This window comes from Orbicella faveolata, unplaced genomic scaffold (genome assembly GCF_042242905.1).
Source record: "Orbicella faveolata isolate gen_17 unplaced genomic scaffold, um_ofav_v1 contig_27, whole genome shotgun sequence".
In the NCBI taxonomy this organism is placed as follows: Eukaryota; Metazoa; Cnidaria; class Anthozoa; order Scleractinia; family Merulinidae; genus Orbicella; species Orbicella faveolata.
Genome location: NW_028301555.1, coordinates 886,988 through 906,933, shown reverse-complemented (window position 1 = coordinate 906,933; position 19,946 = coordinate 886,988). Strand labels below are relative to the sequence as shown.

The window sequence follows — 19,946 nt, the reverse complement described above, 5'->3', positions numbered from 1 at the left end:
TAGATCTGAAGCTGTGATTTTCTGCAATGAAGGACTTACTTAAACTGATACTTCAATCAGAGATAGTGCTTGGACTCATTCCATATCTTGCGCTTGTAATCTCGGACTTCGCAATATTTGGTTTTCAACAAAGCATTAATGTAGATGACAGAGAAGTATTCAGCTGTGTCCCCAGATGGAATGTTTCCACTGAACAACGCTGTTATGACAACTTCACTTTAGATCTGGGTGTAAAATTTTATGTTATGTTTACATTGGATGGTGGTTTATTTCCCGTTTGGATAATTACCATGATTCAAAATACAAGGTACTTGTGGAAGTTCAAGCACAATCGAATGATTCAGAATGAGGAGTCACAGCAATCAGTTAATTCACCACTCAACTGGTCACCAGACAAGTTCAGGAGGAAGCAACTGTCGTCCCTGGGTGGTCAACTTTTTTGTGTTGGCCTATCAACAATATATTTCTGTTTTCAGTACAATTTTATAGAGTCTAAATATGAATTTAGTTCACCTCTGGTGTACAAGTGTTCACTTTATTCAACTGACCCAACACCAGTGCGATTCAACCAGACCTTCTCCTGCTACGATCAACATTACGAGGGAAAAGCAGATTTCAACATTGCCACTGTTGTCATTAAATTATTTGTTATGGTTCTCTACATGATCAACTTCATTTACGTAGTAAAGACTGAAGCAAATAAACTTCTGGACAAGTTACTTGGAGATTTCGTGGAGGCTGGTGGAAGCATTAATCTACAAGGTGAGACTATCAATTTGTACTGTTATAACTTTTATGTTTTCTTTTTTTTTAATTCTCCCAAAATTTCTCAAATAAGTACTTCCAGGGCCAAAATTTGAAATAAGTTCCCCACCCTCCCCCCCCCCCTCACTTTCCCCCCTTTTGTGAAGCTGATTCTTAAAGAACAGGTTGATGTAAGTTTCAAAACGCATCCAATCAATAATTGCCAGAATAAGAGGAGATGTTACATTCCAAAACATCTCAAGCATGTAGGCATATTGGAAACAACTGAAAACAATCATATAGCTTCAGCAATTTACCAAAACACCTTCAAACTTGGTTAACAATATAGAACATAAAGTTAACTCATTGTTGGTTTTAATGTTTATTAGTTAGGTCTCTTGACCTGTAATCAATGTTTGATTGGATTAAAGTTAAATTGGAAATGGCTGAGGCAAGCGAGCTGCCATACAACAAATTTTATATGTGTAAATTGAAACGATATGGTGTGCGGTAATTGTCTTGTTGTCCGTTATATGATTTGCGCTGGAATGGTTGACAGTGGTTCAGTATCGTTTATGAGATGGAGTGGTTTTCAATTGAGTGTCGAAAGCAATCAGGCAATTACCTGGGTTTTGGTTCTGGTTTTACTAATCAGTTTGAGATTGGCTGAGTTAGTCTAATTGGTAAGTTGGTTTGGTTTTGGTTTTACAGCACTCAACTGAAAACTACTCTAACTAGTGAAACAAGTCAATTGTGACATATTTTGTCTCTAAAGAGAAAAAAATATGAAAATGTCCTTTTTATGAGAATAAAAACTCTCACCATTCCATGCACAGATCATTAAAGTTTCTTCAAAGAATCATTGATTTCTGATATGTTGCTTATTAACCATTCTCGCCCCATTTGAGGATTTCCTATTGCCAAGATTATGACATCATCAGAAATGTGACCACCTTAACAATATCTTATTATGCGATTTAGGGACACTAAATTCCTTTTAATGTTCATTTTGATCTGGCCTCAAGGCAAAAAAAAAAAACATGAATGTTGTTTTCAAAGGAATAAGTCTTAAACTTCACAGGGGGTCTTAACCAAGGGATAAGCTATGCCTTAAGATGCTTGAGCAGGTTTCTAGGGGTGGAATGTTTTTATATGCATGGGGTCAATGCTGGATGGTATAAAGACCACATCATTTAATTCATAGTCCCTTCTTACAGAGGTACAAATTGATAATAACTGTGATACATGCCAGGGCAGATCTAGGAATTCCTGAAAGGGGGTTCAGTACACCTTACCTTTTGACACCACTGCATGGATGGCAAGCACCCACAGGCACAAGCCTCTATATTGGGCTCCCTGGCTGTGTGTCTAAAAAAAAAAGTTCTGATTTAACCTTTAAATCACCATTTTCAGCATCTCTGACACTTGAAAAAAGTTTGTGAAGGTATGATATAACCCCTGGAGCTTCCCTTTTAATTACCAGAAAATCCAAAATAATAGTGTAGTACTAGTTGCCAAACTGGTACATTTTCTTTTCCTATCTTGACAACCAGTAAATTGGTGTAAGTGAAACAAACCACCTTTATAACACCATTCAGTACCACATAGAACTATTTTGTGATCAAGTGGAACAAATAACAAATAAAATGCTACTCTGGGAGGGGGTGTCAACCCCCTAAACCCCTCCCCCGGATCCGTCTCTAACATGCTCCTTTCACATTCATATAGTCACACAATGATCTGGACTAACACTCGCGTAACTTTTCAAGGGCCTGACAGGTTGGAGGAATATGAGAGACATCACTCCAGGTTCTTTATCATCATATATATGTAGATGAAACCTTTTGCATATAGAATAATGTCCCTATTTCGCTTAATCAATTAAGTGTAGGATGTAACGCATCCATGAGGTAAAAGGTAACGCCAAGAAAATACGAAAGCAACTATGCTATGAAAGCCATGCTGATTCTGCTAAACCTTGGTTAGGCTATATACATATAAGACAAATAAACTGACTCCAGAAATTTCACACACACAAAAAAATATAGATATCAGTAACATTGCTGACTGACTGCGATTTTATCCCAAAAGCAGTGTCAACTTAAACTCTACTACTATTTTTCTCAGTTAAACTGAATTTCACGAAATTATAACCAAAGAAAGAGTATTAAAGCGATCACTTTAAAGCGAAAACGTTATGACCCAGATTAAAGTTTGCCATATACCAGTATCCCTGACATTAGGCCATCTAAAACTTAGTACATATTAATCTAATGTTTACACTGATACAACCAAACCCGTTCAATAAGTCTTGTTCAAACAGGCTTTAAAAGTACGTTTCTTTTTTATTCCCAGAAATGCCATCCTCAACAAGATCTGGAGGTTACGCTAGGTTACGCTCCCCTTCAAACGGTTCGTTATACAGAGATGAAAATGTGGATGGTTCAGAGAGGTACCCGATTGACACGTGACTGTTTTCCTTTCTCTCCTGGGAATGGGAACTACACAAATGAATAACAGACACAGTCAGCGTAATATTGAGAGCTAAGGTCGAGTCTGTGTTATTTAGTAGCACTTTTTAGGCTTACCGAAACGCTGTTTAGTCAAACCAGAGCGCTATTTAGGCTAACTGGAGTGCTACTCTAGCTATCGAAATAATAATAATAGTAAAGATACTCCTGTCACGCGTTACCCGTTACGTCGTTACCCTAACAAGTAACAAGATTAGTTGGTTTCCTTTTAAATAGTCATTATGTGTCATGATACACAAGACGGCTTTCAATTTGAAGGAAACCTTCATTAGACTTACTTTACTTCAAAGCTTAGGTGTTATGAAAACAACAACAATGAAAAGCAAAGACCGGATCGTTTTTAAGAGTAACTTTTTGTACAGACTAGTTTTCCTTCTCAATAGTCATGTCATCATGATATTATTATGTCATGACAGTCCCCGATTATGGCTACTGGTCATGATTCACGAAACTGCTTGAATTTTAAGGCAAGCAATTTTTCATCGGAACGTGTTAACATGTGTATGGTTTGGCTTTTCACTTTGAGACCGTTTATACACAGTTATATTTTCCTTTGAAAACGTGCAGAAGTAGGTTCATTGCAGACAGATTTTTTAAAACATGATATTAAACTTTTGTAGGGATTTCGGAATTCAACTGCATTAGAATTTCACAGAGTAAAGACAGCTTCTTGTTTTGGTCACGTGGTCGGGGAACGAAGGGGAGCTGCTTTTAACATTGTGTACATCAGAGCACTTTTCTGCTTGCTTTGAGAAATTGTAAGATAATGATTAAGTGCGCGGGCGTAGCCAGGATTTTTCAAAGGGGGATAGGGGGCGTCACACTGTGTCAAAGTGAGGGCACTAACTAGATTGTCATGTTGTTTTCGCCACCTGTTGTAAATTGTTTGCTTAAGAAAGGCTTACAAAAGGGGGGGTCACGGGCACCCCAGGACCACCCCCCCCCCGCCGCAACTCCTAGCTACGCCCCTGAAGTGACACTATTTTGTAACTTGGGGTTTGAATAACACCGGTGGCATTTTCTGTGATTGTCGAGACCACAGATGGAGAAAAGTTTAAAGGAAGTACAATGTAGATTTACTTGTGGTGTAATATTTTATGATTGCCCATATAAATAATGATTGATGAATGTTGTGAGACCATGCCAGTATAAAGTTTAAACGTACCAGAATTACATGAAACTTGGGACGTCTGGACACATTAGCCTTGGAAGTGTTTCGTCTATGAGGAAAAATACTACCTTAAACACCCTTACAGTCAGTTTAAAGTTTAGTTTTACTTAACAAAGTTTGAGTTCTAGGTTTTGAATTAGTCTAGATATCACAATAGCCGTTTACCGCTGTTAACTTTTCGCATTTTGCATTACCTTGTAGCCCAGCATGACTGTGAGGCAATTTTGGGCAATTTTGTAGGTTCGGCCCGATCACTTTGTAATACAAATGAGAAAAGTTAGTGAAAAGAGCTACCGATGTATAAACTATATTCAATCTATAACTCATTTAGAAAATAGCCCATAGAAAAAACGTGCGCTGATTGGCTTAAAATCGTTTTTCTTTTGTTACCTCGATAGAAACATCCTTACATACGGCGGCTGCGCCCGCAGTACGAGCGGCAGTCAAAAGTTAACTGTCCTACCGAATGGACAAGATAATAGCCTTTTTCTTCGCAGCTAACAAAAATAAAGGCAATGCTAAAGTTACTTTGGCCTCTTCTAATAGTTTACTTGAGAATTCCGGGTTGAATTTCACGAGTAACAGCATATTTTGTTCAAAATAACACAACAATAATATTACCCTACCTGGCGACACTCGAACTGCGAGCGAGGTGCTGCCGGCGCCAAATTGGAAGTTTAATTTGGAGACACAAAACGTCTCATATTTTTCACTTTTTTTTTTCACTTTTTTTTTTCATATTTTTCATATGGCTTTTCCATATGGTTTTGGGAATTGTAAATTCCTTTTCGTGAATATTTAATGCCATCTCCAGTGAGAAAAGTTGCCTGATTTCAACGCTATTCCTGATTACTTACACTGACGTCAGAACAGAAAAGTTTTTCCCTCCTGCTGAATCCTGATTGTTCAGTTCCGATTTCAGGCGTACCAGCCGTATGGAAGGATAGAGCTGTTGACGTTATAATGGCGCGAGCGAAGAGAATCTACGTTTTGATGATCAAAGTAAACAAGTTTTCTCTTTTTTCGTCTAGGAATTTTATGAACGAAATAGAAAACATGTTCTCCATGTTTGTAGCAACTTTCGTGGAAGTTTGGGAGAACTTGAAAAAGCTGTTCCCGCACTCATTTCACGTTGTCCCAAGCTTCCACTTGTGTTTCTATTAATCCATTAGAATATGAGCTCGAGAATTCATCACGCATAGAAATCGAGAGCGAATAATCTAATTGTTTGAGTATAAATCTTCTAGTGTTTCAAAACTTGATCTAAATCGTCTTCACAGACACTTCGAAAACGCCGATAAGCGGCCTTCATTTTGTTAACAAGGGCACACTGCTACGCTACTCACTATCTATCACAGAATACAGATAGTGAGTAGTGTAGCCAATCAGACAACGGCATTCCGAACGATAGTAGATAGTAGATCTAGATTTATACTAGAACTCGATAGAAACACCGCGCATGTTTTCTATCTCTTAATTTCAGCTTTAATTAAAGATGATTCAAGTGATCAATATAGTTGCACTAAGATCAGGCTCATTTACTATCACCGTAAATCAAATCCAATGATTATGTTTTAAATACTTATTCAGCAGAGGCATGTTTTAAAAAATGCACGTAAAGCGAAGCTTTCACGATTTATAAGAAGGCAGTTTAATTAAATAAGTTGACATGTAAGAAATCTAAAGAAAGATATCAAGAGCAAGCGGAGAAAAGATTGTTAATCAGAACTGAAGACCTAAGAACACATTTAAGGATTGTAAATAAGATATGATTAAATATTGTTAATTAAAAAGTGTCGAATGCCTTTTACGTTCAGTTGAGTTTGCCAACGACTGAATTACGTGAAAAGTACTCGAACTTATTACAAAGAAATTTTACAGGAAAAAGGCCAATTCAGGTTTGTTTTTCTTTTGGACACTTTACGACCTACTTCACAGGCTTCACAGATACCCTATCTCCCTTGACCCATTGACACCTGTGTCGGCAGTTACCTGCTGTGATGAGCGTTGGCCTTTGTTACACTTCTGACGTCATCACCTTCGACCAAAATTGGCGTCACTTATACTCAAGTTCTGAAGGAGGAAGAGATCCAGTTTCCAATGATACCCAGATCAGAGTGATTGGGTCAGTTATTATAAGACAATTAAATATGCATGAAAATGTTTAGAAATTTGATTGAAAAGCTTTGAGCAAATTTTCCCTCAACTGCATTTGGCTATTGAGAATTGCCCGTCTCGATGATGCTTTCTCGGGAATTGTTCCACTGGTTGCAAGCCCAGTAGAAGGTCCACCACTGCAGCAAAAAGATAAAAGGAGAAAAAGGAGAAAAGCCTTAAGATCGTTGGTCACGATATTCACAGGATAAAACTGAAAAGCGAGACAAGTATATATATTTTCTGACAAATATGAACCGATTAAAATTCATTCCAGTGTCTACAGTTACTTATGCTTTATGTTTGACTTGAATAAGTACTTTTTGTAAATATGTGTAACTTACAAACTTTTCTTAGCACCCTTGCACTACTGTAGTTAATATTGGTTTGTATTCATCCTTAGCGCTGGCCGAAATTTTATAAAAACGACAGCACACACAATGCGTGTTTTATCTATGCTCTTTCAATATTCAGAACTTATATTTTTGTAGCTAGATCAAAGTCTGAATTGTTTTTATATGCTCTTGTAAACGAAGATTCTTATGTAATATTCTTTAGTGACATAACATTTTTTTCGCACTGAAGTAACAAGATTTTAATTCTGGTCAAGACTAATAAGAGTTGAGTTTACGTTCACGTTTTTATTGTCTGTTTAAATTAAACTTCAGTCAACTTTTTGGCTTTGACAGTTTCAGATAAGTCAGAGGCTCATGTGATATTAAGCATACCACGCATACACATCAACACATGTTGTTCCACTGTTATTCTCTTCACTCCAATCGGTCCAATCCTGTCCGAACCATATCTGCAGCTCCTGATTGCGTGACACAGACACCTGAATGGGAAGATCGCGGAAAATCAGCTCTGGAGATGTGTGGGTAGTTCCGTTAAGACTGTAAAAGTGGTTTTTGTTTTCAACGCCAGCTTTTAAGTCTCCAGCTGGTGGCAGGATGGCTTCTTTCTTTGCATTGGTAATGATAGTCATTAAGCTGTTTTTGCTATAGTAGGAGCTTGTACTACAGCCCCAGTAGGAGGGCGGGGATTTTCGGTTACATATGATCGAGCCCGACTTGTGGACGAGCTTCATTGTCTTGAGAAGTCCACTCTTTGTGATGTTAAAGGCGCCGAACTGGTTATTTCGCGCCCCAAAGCAAACGGATTCTTTGTTTATTTTCTGCCAGTTTCCTAAAAAAAAAAATTAATAAAAAATATACAATACTAATGGTGAAAAAAGTATTTAACATGGAAAGTGATTAGAATCGACCAAATTATACATCAAGGCAATCAGAAGCGCTCTAACTAGACAAGACAAGATCTCAGTAAAGAGTAAGTACTGCTGGATCGTACAATTAGAGTTTTTCCAACAGATACGTTTATGGTCATCAGTAGTTTGTTTCGCGTCGTACATTTGGATCCTATTCCAAACCCTTCTAGCTCATTTAGCCCACTTATGCCACTGGAGAAAGAGACTGCTTTCCCCTAGATTGTTTGGTTGATCGACTACGCACTTCTTATTTCAGAGCAACGACAGAGTTTAATCAATCACAGCACGAGTTTGAGCAATAAGGGCCTGAGTCTGTTCGTAATCTCACCAGTCATGGTTGAGCATTGTGAATACCCGGTTGGAACAAACAAAAAATGCATATTTGAATTTTATTGACTTGAAAAGCACACAGACAATACAACAATTAAACATACTTTGAACTCAGCGCAGACACTTTGAATTGATGGGTTTTTAAATATTTTCTTACATTCTTGCCACTAGTTTTAGAGTTAGGTCATGCACACTTTGTCTGAAAACACTGTAATCGCTAGACTGCTGATGTCTCAACTGGACCGGGCTGGCGGGTTGACGTTTTGTTGCTCGGTTCGAATTTGGTTTTGTCACTGGACCGAACTGTGGAGTCGCTGTGGCCTCATGGTTAGTGCGCTCGTCTCCGGATCGAGCGGTCCGGGTTCGAGCCCTGGCCGGGGACATTGTGCTGTGTTCTTGGGGACACACTTTACTTTCAGAGTGCCTCTCTCCACCCAAGTGTATAAATGGGTACCTGAGAATTAAAGCTAACATCTGTACCTTCACAGCGAGCCAGGATTGTCTGAGCATTCCCATCAGAGTATATCCAGTAATCCCCGTTAACCATCTCATTTCCTTCACTGGCCTTGATCTCACCGCACGATTCAGCAGGAAGCTCTTGAATGGAGCCAAGAGGAACTGTGTGATAAAACAAAAGATCTGTCAGAGTAATTTTATTTCAAATGTTTACAAGAAGAGCTTAAGGTGGCTCAAAACAATTTCCAGTACTTAAATTTTGATGGGTCGTTATAACCAGTCTTTATCACTTGATGCTACAATCATGGTATCAAAAAACTGCCCAATCTTTGGTGAACACGTTGTTTTCATTTTCGTGACATAACAGATTACCATACCAACTTATAATTCAAAACCCGCACGGTGAAATTTTTTTATATTGTCGAATTTTAATAAGCATCATAAGACGCAACTTTTGGCAAAGTTTTAAAGAAATATGCACATAGCGTTCAGAGCCACCTGAAAATTAAAAGAAAAAAATATTAGAATTATCCGGCTCAATTTTGGGCAGAGAGCTTCGGAATCATTTTAGAATTTTGCAGGAGGGAGGGGGTGACTCTATTGTTTTTCGGTATTGATTCGTGACAGACTCATCGCTACCAGTGTGACGTCACATAGCAACGAGCGAGCGCCTCGAGTAGCCTATTCAGATTACGCCATTGAAGAAGGACAACAGAGGTTAGGAAAGACAAAAAAACAGGCCTAATATCGCTTTTGTTTACTAACTTAGTGTAGGTGTGTACAGTTTTTTGTTATTTTTTTGTCTGTGTGCATTATCTGTTTTAGTTTTGTGCGCGCGTTATCGTGTATTCTTGTTGAATTTTGTTGCGGGTAAGTGGCGGGACCGCCATCTTGAAAACGGGACGAGAGAAGTCCACGTAAAACGTTCGCGTTTTGTCTCTTAAATGTCTTACCAATAGTCTTGTCAATAGGAGGTTTTATGGGTCGATAGTATACGTTTAATCCGCGTGTATCTCTGTGTCGATTGAACCAGCCGCTCCTCTCATCAATCCGTTTGAGTGTTGAGATGTTGTTTATTTCTTGATTTCCACCAAAATTTCCCTGCGATGTGATCGGCTTTTGTCTGTTTTGGAGCACTTTTGGTGGTAGTTATCAGGCCTTTAAATGCAATTCTTTGTGTTTCAACTTCGTTTGCCTTTTGTGTTTTAATTGTGCCTGCTGTATGGTGAAATTTGTTGGCTTTAATCATACAGCAGCTTTGTTGGCTTGTGTTGTGAAGGTTTGTTGGCTTTTTTGCCTGACTCGTTGGAACTGCGGACCTATTGCTGTCCACTGCAATTGCGGTGTTCAGTGTTGTAATTTCATATTCACAACAAAGTTCAAATTCGAGTTAGCCTGAGTAAGCTGTTTTTGGTTTTCTTTTTGCCACTTACATTTTAGTGTACAATTTCGGTGTACACATAACTACAGTTATGGTGAAATCAATTTTGCTGTATGATTTATTTATCTTTCGTCATAACCTGATAACTTGGCTTATTCCTGAACAATGCCACATCTTGAATGATGCTGTAGCCTGTTCCTGGTTCTCAGTCAGTGGGCATAATCGAAAAACGTGGCTGAGCGGGTCCTGGTAGAGAAAGAGGCCAAGAGCCTGGAACAGGCTGATGATATTACAACCGTCCTGCATTGCCATGTTGAAATGGCTCCTATTTCTTAAGCTTCCAAGAATTTCAAGGCTGCATTGTAGTCTTTTCATTCCTTTAAGTGGCAGTCCCGCTAAAAGCGGTCCACTCGACTTCGGGACCAAAAATAATTTTCCTTCATTTTTTGTCACTGAAAAGGGTTTGACACATATATATTATTATTATTAGCAATTTATTATTTTCCAATTCCTTATTTTTGCTTTGCTACGAGCCAAAATTGAATTTTGGCCGAACTGAGGTTGCCGACCGTGATCAGAAAGGTAAAATTCACCGATTTTGTGAAGCGTGCTACGTCGCCTAAAATGCAGCTCACGGAATTTCGTTTCCGTACGAAATTTAAGGTACATTCATTACTTTGACTGACGAAATATGGAAACTTTTCGAAAAATTCTAACCTTACCAGCGAGGCTGGAAGACACCCTACTCCGAGGCCTTTGATCACCTACTAAAATTTAGCCAAATTTGACGGGGAAAATCTCAAAAGTTGGGTCTAAATGAAGCCTAAAAAGCACATCACAGTAAATTTCATACCTTGATAAACCGTTCTATAAGTTCAAACCGGTGGGTATCTCCTTGGATTGCACGCGAGAACAGATTAAAATCTGCCACAGTCAGTGCATTTACATAGCTACCGCTCGTGTCAAAGCTCATTTGCATAACCCTAGCAACCGGTGAAAATACATCTTCTTCCGTTCAGGTTCGTTTGTCGACCTTCTGAGTAGTGGCAAATAGCTTCCTTTAAGACTTGTGTACACTCTAGATCCAGTTTTGAGATGAAGGTTGCGTTAAAGTTGATCAATTCTCAAGACTTGCGAGACTCCAAAAGTAAATAATGGCGCCGGTCTGCACAAATTAACCGTAGCCGTCGTCCTGACTCTTCAATAAATTCTGCCGCAGAGGTAGCACTAGGAGAAGAAGAAAATCGTAAGTTTTCATTTACCGTTTAATGGCAACTGAATCCTGTACTACTGCCAAGACTACTGGGAGCTAAAGAGGGCTTTGTGCCCGAATTTGAAGAACAACAACAACGAACACTTGCCAGTTGCATCTTGGGAAATGAACCTGAATGAACACGACACGCTTGAATGGAACTATGTTTTGCGATGAATGATGGGCTTTACTTCTGTTTTATGCTTGATGCTTGTCTTTTAGTATCTTGCACAGCGCATAAAATAAACTTCGGGATCCGTTTATACAACGAAAGCTGCACCGGCTTCGTCAAAATGTCACACAAGTTAGTTGTAACGTGATCAATTACCTGGGAGGGGGGTACTCCCTTATATGGGCTATATAGGTATCTGTATGTGAGGTCCCAAAGGGTAGGGTCTTCCAGCCGTTTGGGTCATAAATAGGGTATCGATTTTGGCCATTTTGGTTATAAATTGGGTATGGTTTTAGAACTCTAGTCTTGAATTGGGTATGTTTCTTAGCAGAAGCTACCTTTTCATCATTATCAATAAGACCTTCAACAAAAGCCCTTCATAACGTATATTTAGGGCAACTGTGTCAGCCGCAACGGTCATAAATAGGCTATCGAATTTTTGGTCAGGTCATAAATAGGGTAGCAAAAAACGCAGATTTTGGTCATAAAGAGGGTAAGGGTTTTGGGAAGTGGGCCGCGCACCCCCAATCAACTTTTCTGGAAGTACCCCCCTCCCCCCCTGGGCTAATTACCAGGGGCCAAGGGCAAATCCCCTACCCGTACGCGTCGATGATCAGATTTGGTAAGATTTGCTCATTTCAAAAATGATTGATAATGAAACAGCCACCCATTAATTTTTTGGGCTAGTGCAATCTTTTCAGTATGACTGAACGACGACAGTCTTTGCACCTTTTCAATTTTTATCTACCTTTCCTCAGAAAGTATAAGGAGTTGCTAATACATGAGGGCGGAGGAAGCAGGCATGGACCTAAAATTCACTTTTCCTTTCCCGTTATCAGCCGTTCGTTTTTCAAAGAAAACACAATGGAAGAAAATCAAAAGATCGGACTAAGAAACCTTCCAAAAAACGTCCATATCAAAGCGCGTGCAGATGTTGAGAGGCCGATTTCTCACTTTGTGTTTCAACGATTGTACCATCCCGGGTAATTGGTCACGTTACAAATTGTGTGACATTTTGACGAAGCCGGTGCAGCTTTCGTTGTATAAACGACCCGATAAACGGATCCCGAAGTTTATTTTATGCGCTGTGCAAGATACTAAAAGACAAGCATCAAGCATAAAACAGAAGTAAAGCCCATCATTCATCGCAAAACATAGTTCCATTCAAGCGTGTCGTGTTCACTCAGGTTCATTTCGCAGCGATGCAACCGGCAAGTGTTGATTGTTGTTGTTTTTCAAATTCGGGCACATAGCCCTCAAGCTCCCAGTAGTCTTGGCAGTAGTACAGGATTCAGTTGCCATTAAACGGTAAATGAAAACTTACGATTTTCTTCTTCTCCTAGTGCTACCTCTGCGGCAGAATTTATGGAAGGGTCAGGACGACGGCTACGGTTAATTTGTGCAGACCGGCGCCATTATTTACTTTTGGAGTCTCGCAAGTCTTGAGAATTGATCAACTTTAACGTAACCTTCACCTCAAAACTGGATCTGGAGTGTACACAAGTATTAAAGGAAGCTATTTGCCACTACTCAGAAGGTCGACAAACGAACCTGAACGGAAGAAGATGTATTTTCACCGGTTGCTAGGGTTATGCAAATGAGCTTTAACACGAGCGATAGCTCTGTAAACACACTGACTGTGGCAGATTTTAATCGGTTCTCGCGTGCAATCCAAGGAGATACCCACCGGTTTGAACTTATAGAACGGTTTATCAAGGTATGAAATTTACTGTGTTGTGCTTTTTAGGCTTTATTTAGACCCAACTTTTGAGATTTTCCCCGTCAAATTTGGCTAAATTTTAGTAGGTGATCAAAGGCCTCGGAGTAGGGTGTCTTCCAGCCTCGCTGGTAAGGTTAGAATTTTTCGAAAAGTTTCCATATTTCGTCAGTCAAAGTAATGAATGTACCTTAAATTTCGTACGGAAACGAAATTCCGTGAGCTGCATTTTAGGCGACGTAGCACGCTTCACAAAATCGGTGAATTTTACCTTTCTGATCACGGTCGGCAACCTCAGTTCGGCCAAAATTCAATTTTGGCTCGTAGCAAAGCAAAAATAAGGAATTGGAAAATAATAAATTGCTAATAATAATAATATATATGTGTCAAACCCTTTTCAGTGACAAAAAATGAAGGAAAATTATTTTTGGTCCCGAAGTCGAGTGGACCGCTTTTAGCGGGACTGCCACTTAAGTTCTCATCATATTCCAACTAAAAAACAACCCTCCACTAAATGTCACCAAATAGATATTGCTGCATGGCGTTCAAAATAAACGACAGCAAATGCTAAAAGATGTGTTAGAATGCTGAAATGCTGTAAAGACAATCAGACATTTATTCTATTTAATTAATTTTTTTTAATTTTAACAAGTTTTATTCCTATTAGCTCTTTTTATTTATTCTGCTTTTATAATCATCTCGTGCTCTTGACAGGTCCACATCAGCCTATAGTTTCAATTATGACTCTATGTGCCATTTAATCCATCAAATATTTTTGCCTGCACATTTGTCCTTGGATAATGTCCATGGAGTGGACACCGAATGAAGGCTACTTTTCATAAAACCTGCATTATGCTGCAAATGCTAAAAAATGTGTTAGAATGCTGAAATGCTGTAAAGATAATCAGACATTTATTCTATTTAATTAATTTTTTTTAATTTTAACAAGTTTTATTCCTATTAGCTCTTTTTATTTATTCTGCTTTTATAATCATCTCCTGCTCTTCACAGGTCCACATCAGCCTATAGTTTCAATTATGACTCTATGTGCCATTTAATCCATCAAAGATTTTTGCTTGCACATTTGTCTTTGGACATTATCTGTTCCTATCTTCTCGGAATGGATAATGTCCATGGAGTGGACACCGAATGAAGGCTACTTTTCATAAAACCTGCATTACCAAATAAAGGAATGATTGATTAACTGAATCAATTTCTCCCTCAGACTCCGGAGGTCCAGAAGCTTCATTCTCCTCCAGTGTGCTTAGCAGCTATGCTCTCATTCTGACCATATATGGCCATACATGTCGTGCCTGATCCACTGTTAGTGGTTTTATACGTGGTTAGTGTGATAGCAGTCAGTGCTGAAAACCTTGATGTTAGCTCCAGAGAATTTCTCCTCTTTTGCTCTGTTTTTTCGTCTTCATAGCTCAATGTTCAGTTATCCTTGTGCAAAAATGGTTGAATTTCACCACCCTAGCTTTTTCTTCATTATGGTGTTTAAGTCAATAAGGTTGGTGACATCTATTTTAGTTGCTGATATAACAGAAAAGTCACATTTTTTTAACTTCACATCAATTAATTAAAACTATCGTAAATTTGGTATCTCAAATTAATTCCAAATTGAACTTGTCAATTGATTTATACTGACAATCAAGCTGTGGTAAGCCTTTCTATGACTCTGTGCCTTTAAAGGAAATATCTTGGGCTGTCAATCAATGGGAGTTTAACTAGAGGTGTGGCAAAGTGCTTAAGGGGGTGCAAAAATGAAAATTGTAAATTTGACAGCATGATTAAACATATGAAACAAATCGTAGCTCTCATATGCATGTTTTGACAGGTGATAAAGAAATTTTTAAAAATCTAAGCTTAGGTGAGTTAAAAACTCCATGCCAGTTTATCATCTGGGGAGGGGGGGAGGGGGCATTAGCCTTCAAAGGGAAAATGTTCATCAGAATCCCTAAGTGCTGCCAGGTGTGGCATTCTGGAAGGAAATTTGTGCATTATGATATGTTCCTTCCAGTGACATTCCCTGCAAAAAACAAGAAGTGTCTTTAATAACCTGTTTTCAGTGGGCTACAACTTTTAGATGAACAAATGGGGACTATTAGCTGATTATGACCTTGCAAATCAATAGATTCTGATAGATCTATTGGATTAACAGCATTTATCAATTTTTAAAATATCGAATTCCAAACTAAAATCAGGGAAAAGTTAGTCACAATTAGGCCGCCGGCAAGGAACTAAGCTGAGTTTTTCATGTAACATAACTATGTATAATCAAGAGAAAATATGGTCTCTTGGTATAATATTTGCAGTAGACCTAGCATATAAAAGAAAATTAAGGCTCCTCTTCCCAAATAAAATCAAAATAAAATAGAACCGAATCACTAATCAAGCCATAACTATTAACCAAATTACGGATATTGCTCTAAATGTAAACTGTAGTACGACAAAGGTGAAAACTTACCTAATCTGAAACATGGTTGTTCTTTCCACACAGCCACTCTTTGCATTTTGTAGGGATTGATGAGACGAACCACGAGCACTGAAGAACTGAAATTCCACATACAAGAAGCCAAGTATACCCTCTGTCGAACCTCCTATTCTTGGGTCAAAATCATATGGCTCTGCTTCGCTATGCAGTGGCCCTCGAAAGGTCAACCAGATAACAGTTTTGCTCGACAAATTGGCTTCAAAACAGAAAGTTCTCGATCAAATTATCTGCCTTTTGAATATTTTGGCCACCAAAAAGTACCAAATAAAGATTCCTCAATGTAATATAAACCACATATCAACGAACCTAAGAAAATGGGGCAGAATATCGGAGCGAAATTCCGCATTTTTATCAACCTCTTGTACTTCACCCACTGGGCGCCATTTTGAATTTCATCCAAGCGAAACGTGACGTCACACTGGCAGTGATGATACAACCAATGTTTTGCTTGTCTCGTGTAATATTTGTTACTTCTGACGAAGAAATGGGTGCGAGGCTGCTTTTCACGATCACATATGACGTATTGATAACCGTTAGTTGGATACGAGAAATTTTACCTCAAGTAATCAGTGTTACCAGTTTAATAAAAGATTGTTTTAACCTCGCTCCGTCATGTCAACGTAGCGGCTAACAACTTTATAAGAAAAAAAGTTTACCTTCTTTGTCTAACTCAGATGAAGTTCCTAACCATACTGCTGCTACGACTGATGATAAAGGACTGCTCGCGATTGCAAAAGTTTCCTTATATTTGTGCTTCCAGCTTAGAATAATGTACGTAAAAAGTAAACATTTCCAAATTAGCTTTTACGCTTAAACATTACCCGTGAAAATATTTAGCACGAAATTAGAAGGCTTTTGTAAATATTTTTGTGAGTCTATGGAAACAGGCGCCCACGCACGTATCAAAAAATCGTATTTTACACAGCGGACCTCTTCACTGACTTCACTGGAATTGATTTTGACACTATAATATACGTGCTTGTAAAACCTCGGTTGCTGATAAAAAATGCTGATTTAACAAATTAACGTCAGTCTTTTATGCGATAAATTGCGTCATAACATTGTCAAAGTGGCTGTGGAACCACGAGCCGCAGGCGAGTGGTTTCCGCAGTAAACTTTGACAATGTAATGACGAAGTTTATCATCAATAAGAGGACTGACGAATAAAAAACTGACGTCAATTTGTTTTTTACAATAACAAGACCCCAAAATGGCCGCCGTAAACGCCGTAAACTTGCCGTAAACAAAGGGATAAGTAAATTTTATTCAAAATGACGCGAACATTGTCAATAGCTTTTCTCGCTTTTTGATTGGCTTCTTGAAAAAGTCCACAAAATCTCATTCGTTAAAAAGTTGACAGTTTGACAGCTGGAAGTTGAACTTGAAAGCTTGCATAAATTAAACTTTTATCCGTCTGTACTCTTATTGATGGTAAAAATGAGCCAATCAGCGCGCAAGAAATTAGATAGTTATTGTAAAATTTAGCAATAGACAGAGGTTAAAAGTCAGCTACTGAAATCATAAGGTATATATATTAAAGAGACGGTGTCGAACGCACTCATGTTTTTTGGTTACTACGAGTATAAAAATTGGTTGAATTGTCTAAGCCACGAAAAAAAAAACATTTCAGCTTGACTGCTTCCCATCATTCCTCGCGGCTTCCCCGCTCTCATTGGAGATTCCGTGCTGCTGAAACAAAACCAGCTACACATGCTAAGCAATAGCATTTAACGCGACTGAGTTGTAAAAGGGTAAAAAAAAAAAAAAGAAAGAAATAAGGAGAATGGAAGTGTACCTCTGTTTTTTGCTCTTTTCATGTAGAACCTCGTCTGATCCGGCTTGAAATCTTCAGGTCTCGCTTCCTTTGTTCGATTGTTCAGTTCACAGACCTTATGACCAATGACGAAATTGTAGCTTTGACATGTGACTTCTTCTTCGCACATGAAATAACAGCCTGCAGGCCATCCAGCCTTGCTTGTTTTAAAGGTGTGGCCCTTGAGGAACATTCCTCCAATTGAGTATTCCGCTGTTTGGCATTGGACAGCAGCTTGAAATACACCAATCCGGGACATCAGGAACGCAACTGACAGCCAGAACTTGGGATTCATATTGAATTGAATGCTTCAGTGACTTTGCTACAAGCGAAATAGAAACGTTCAAAATGACATGTTAGTGATCTCAATTAGTTGCCATGGAGAATCCATGTTGTTGTTAGCATCTAAAAGACTGCAGCTCTGCACAATTGCTCTCCTTTGTCGGGAACGGAATTATTGACATGATTAATTTAGACAGAATGGATTGGATCTATTTTTCTCAGCTTGATCCCGTTTAATAGCACGCATCACATTCACTAGTGTAACGAGAAGGTCCCAGTTCACTACGTACTTGTATGTGCTCAAGGGAACGTTTGAAGATTCCAAAAATCGATAAAAAATTATCTGTCATTTTGCACCTAATTTTCGCGGACGGGGCCTAAAACTCACGTAAATGTCATTCATTTAACATCAAAGTAAATATTAATTTGAACTAAAAGAATATTGGGCAACAAAGGAAAGCTAATAGAATGGTTCCTCGCCTACGGCAGGTTCTAGTATACCTTCTTAGAACTCTATGTTGATATTTCTTTCAGACTGAAAAGCAGAAGAACTCGGGTGCCCACTTTTTTAGATTTCCGTGTTGGAAATAAGGTAACAAATTACATACCTTCGCTCTATGCTCTGGACCCTTTAATGCGGCCACCTGCTGATATTAACAGGTTTCTTTGTCCCAACGAAAAGCTCAAGTTTTGTTTTACTGATATTTCTCATTCAACTTATTCTAGATCATTCTTCATATTAACAAACCGTAACTCAATAAATTTCTATTATTACAGGCGAAGATGCATTGAACTATTCCGACATACTGAGACAAAAGTAACATGTTGCTTTAGCCGGATCTGTTAATCCATTAAATTAGGGTGTTGGTCAACTCGACTGATATCGCGAGAAATATTTCATATCATTATTCGCCCAAGAAATCTCTGACATAAATAAAGATAACCGTTCTTCCTCTTCTCTTGTCTTCTTCCTCACCAAAGTTTACTCATTTCTAATCAGTTTTTGGTAGTGACATATTTTTCCTGAAAAGACGCGGGCAAACTTATTTTAAGAAATAGGACCGTACCACAACTTATCGCCGACATACGAATTTCAAAATTAATCTAACATTTCTTACCAATTTCCGAAGCAGAAATGAAAAGGTTTTCGCCGACGTTTTATCCAAGATTTTCACTGTTTTGAATCCTTATTTCCTAACAAACGAGACACGAAATGTATTGCGCAGTTTTCCTGCATCATTTTTATTAGCATTCTTCTCAGGTTTCGTTTTTTTGTCAATCAATCAACTGACGCAAATCTGAAACTGAAAGGATCTCAAATTTTGCGTGGTCTGCTATCCACCAATAATAAACAATTATTTCATCAGCCGAAACTGAAAGCTGAGGCTGATATCATTTACCAAGACCTTGTTTATTCCAGTCAAGTATAAACAAATTAGTTTAATCCCGAGGCAGAAGAAACCCAAAGTTGCGCGTTGCTGGCACAACAAAGTGATCCAAGTGTCAGTGTCAGAGAAAACCGGGCAAAACCAAAAGAGCCACGTCACATTCAGCATAAAAACTATTCGAAAGGATCACAAGCCATGGCATTTACCGAGGTAGACGTTCGTTTTCCTTTGAGATATCACCGCATCATGATTTTGGCCTCACATGCGGTCAAAACACAGTTATCTCAAGCTCGCAAACTGAGCGTCCGTACAATGCAGTAATACTGAAGTCTCAAAACAGTTGAAATATAATAATTTGCATGGCCGGGAAAAACGGTTCTATTCTTATGTCTTAAAGACGCGAAGGAGTATAAATAAAATATACGTACCGTGCTTGAGGTGTGTTTCCTTGTTTGGCGTGGGAGGTTTATAAATAATAAATAATAATAATATTTAGTACACGAACCTCTCTCACCTACCGGTTATGGGCCGATTTGTGGACATTTAGATGGTTTCAGTTAGTTTCACTATTTTGTCCTCTGGATATCCTTTCCAAAATTTGGGCACTGAGTGATCCCAGCCTATCGAGTCCACTGAAGGGAAAGGGCTCCAAATGCTCCAATCGCCTCGAAATTCCACCAACATCACGGACGATAGTCTTCCTTCACGTTCCTGTTCTTCATCCGTTCATCTGCGGTCGGTTTAGTTACACTGAGATGGAATAAAAGGCTGCCATTTTCGGCAAAGGGTTTTCT

At 38.6% G+C, this 19,946-nt stretch overlaps 2 protein-coding genes and 1 long non-coding RNA gene across 4 annotated transcripts; 1 reads left to right on the top strand and 2 right to left on the bottom strand.

Moving 5' to 3' along the window:
- The first annotated feature begins 11 nt into the window (after positions 1-11).
- Positions 12-6,159, top strand: LOC149107052 (uncharacterized). Its single transcript, XM_089296728.1, has 2 exons — positions 12-762; positions 3,100-6,159. Exons 1-2 carry the CDS (start codon positions 27-29, stop codon positions 3,213-3,215), a joined length of 852 nt encoding a protein of 283 aa, XP_089152854.1. The 5' UTR covers positions 12-26; the 3' UTR covers positions 3,216-6,159.
- Positions 6,160-6,881: 722 nt separating this feature from the next.
- LOC149107050 (uncharacterized) lies at positions 6,882-19,687 on the bottom strand. 2 transcript variants are annotated; one of them, XM_089296727.1, is made up of 4 exons: positions 19,671-19,687; positions 17,465-17,804; positions 8,675-8,812; positions 6,882-7,785 (listed from the first exon to the last, which is right to left on the bottom strand). In XM_089296727.1, the coding sequence occupies exons 2-4, from the start codon at positions 17,775-17,777 to the stop codon at positions 7,319-7,321; spliced, it is 918 nt and encodes a 305-aa protein (XP_089152853.1). In that variant the 5' UTR covers positions 17,778-17,804; positions 19,671-19,687; the 3' UTR covers positions 6,882-7,318. The 2 variants fall into 2 exon arrangements, with proteins under 2 accessions (XP_089152853.1, XP_089152852.1); XM_089296726.1 differs by lacking the exon at positions 19,671-19,687 and adding an exon at positions 18,883-19,010.
- Positions 14,102-16,317, bottom strand: LOC149107051 (uncharacterized). The gene is made up of 2 exons (XR_016209381.1): positions 15,643-16,317; positions 14,102-15,204 (listed from the first exon to the last, which is right to left on the bottom strand). It is a non-coding gene; the product is annotated as an uncharacterized LOC149107051 (long non-coding RNA).
- Positions 19,688-19,946: the final 259 nt, after the last annotated feature.

What these genes read in the sequence shown, in the direction of transcription:
- LOC149107050 (XM_089296727.1), bottom strand. Translation starts at nt 17,777, where the DNA reads ATGAATCCCAAGTTCTGGCTGTCAGTTGCGTTCCTGATGTCCCGGATT. An exon ending in GAAAAGAGCAAAAAACAGAG is followed by an intron (nt 8,813 to 17,464) that starts GTACACTTCCAT and finishes TTTATCACACAG; the next exon opens with TTCCTCTTGGCTCCATTCAA. An exon ending in AATCCTGGCTCGCTGTGAAG is followed by an intron (nt 7,786 to 8,674) that starts GTACAGATGTTA and finishes TTTTTTTTTTAG; the next exon opens with GAAACTGGCAGAAAATAAAC.
- LOC149107052 (XM_089296728.1), top strand. Translation starts at nt 27, where the DNA reads ATGAAGGACTTACTTAAACTGATACTTCAATCAGAGATAGTGCTTGGA. An exon ending in TGGAAGCATTAATCTACAAG is followed by an intron (nt 763 to 3,099) that starts GTGAGACTATCA and finishes TTTTATTCCCAG; the next exon opens with AAATGCCATCCTCAACAAGA.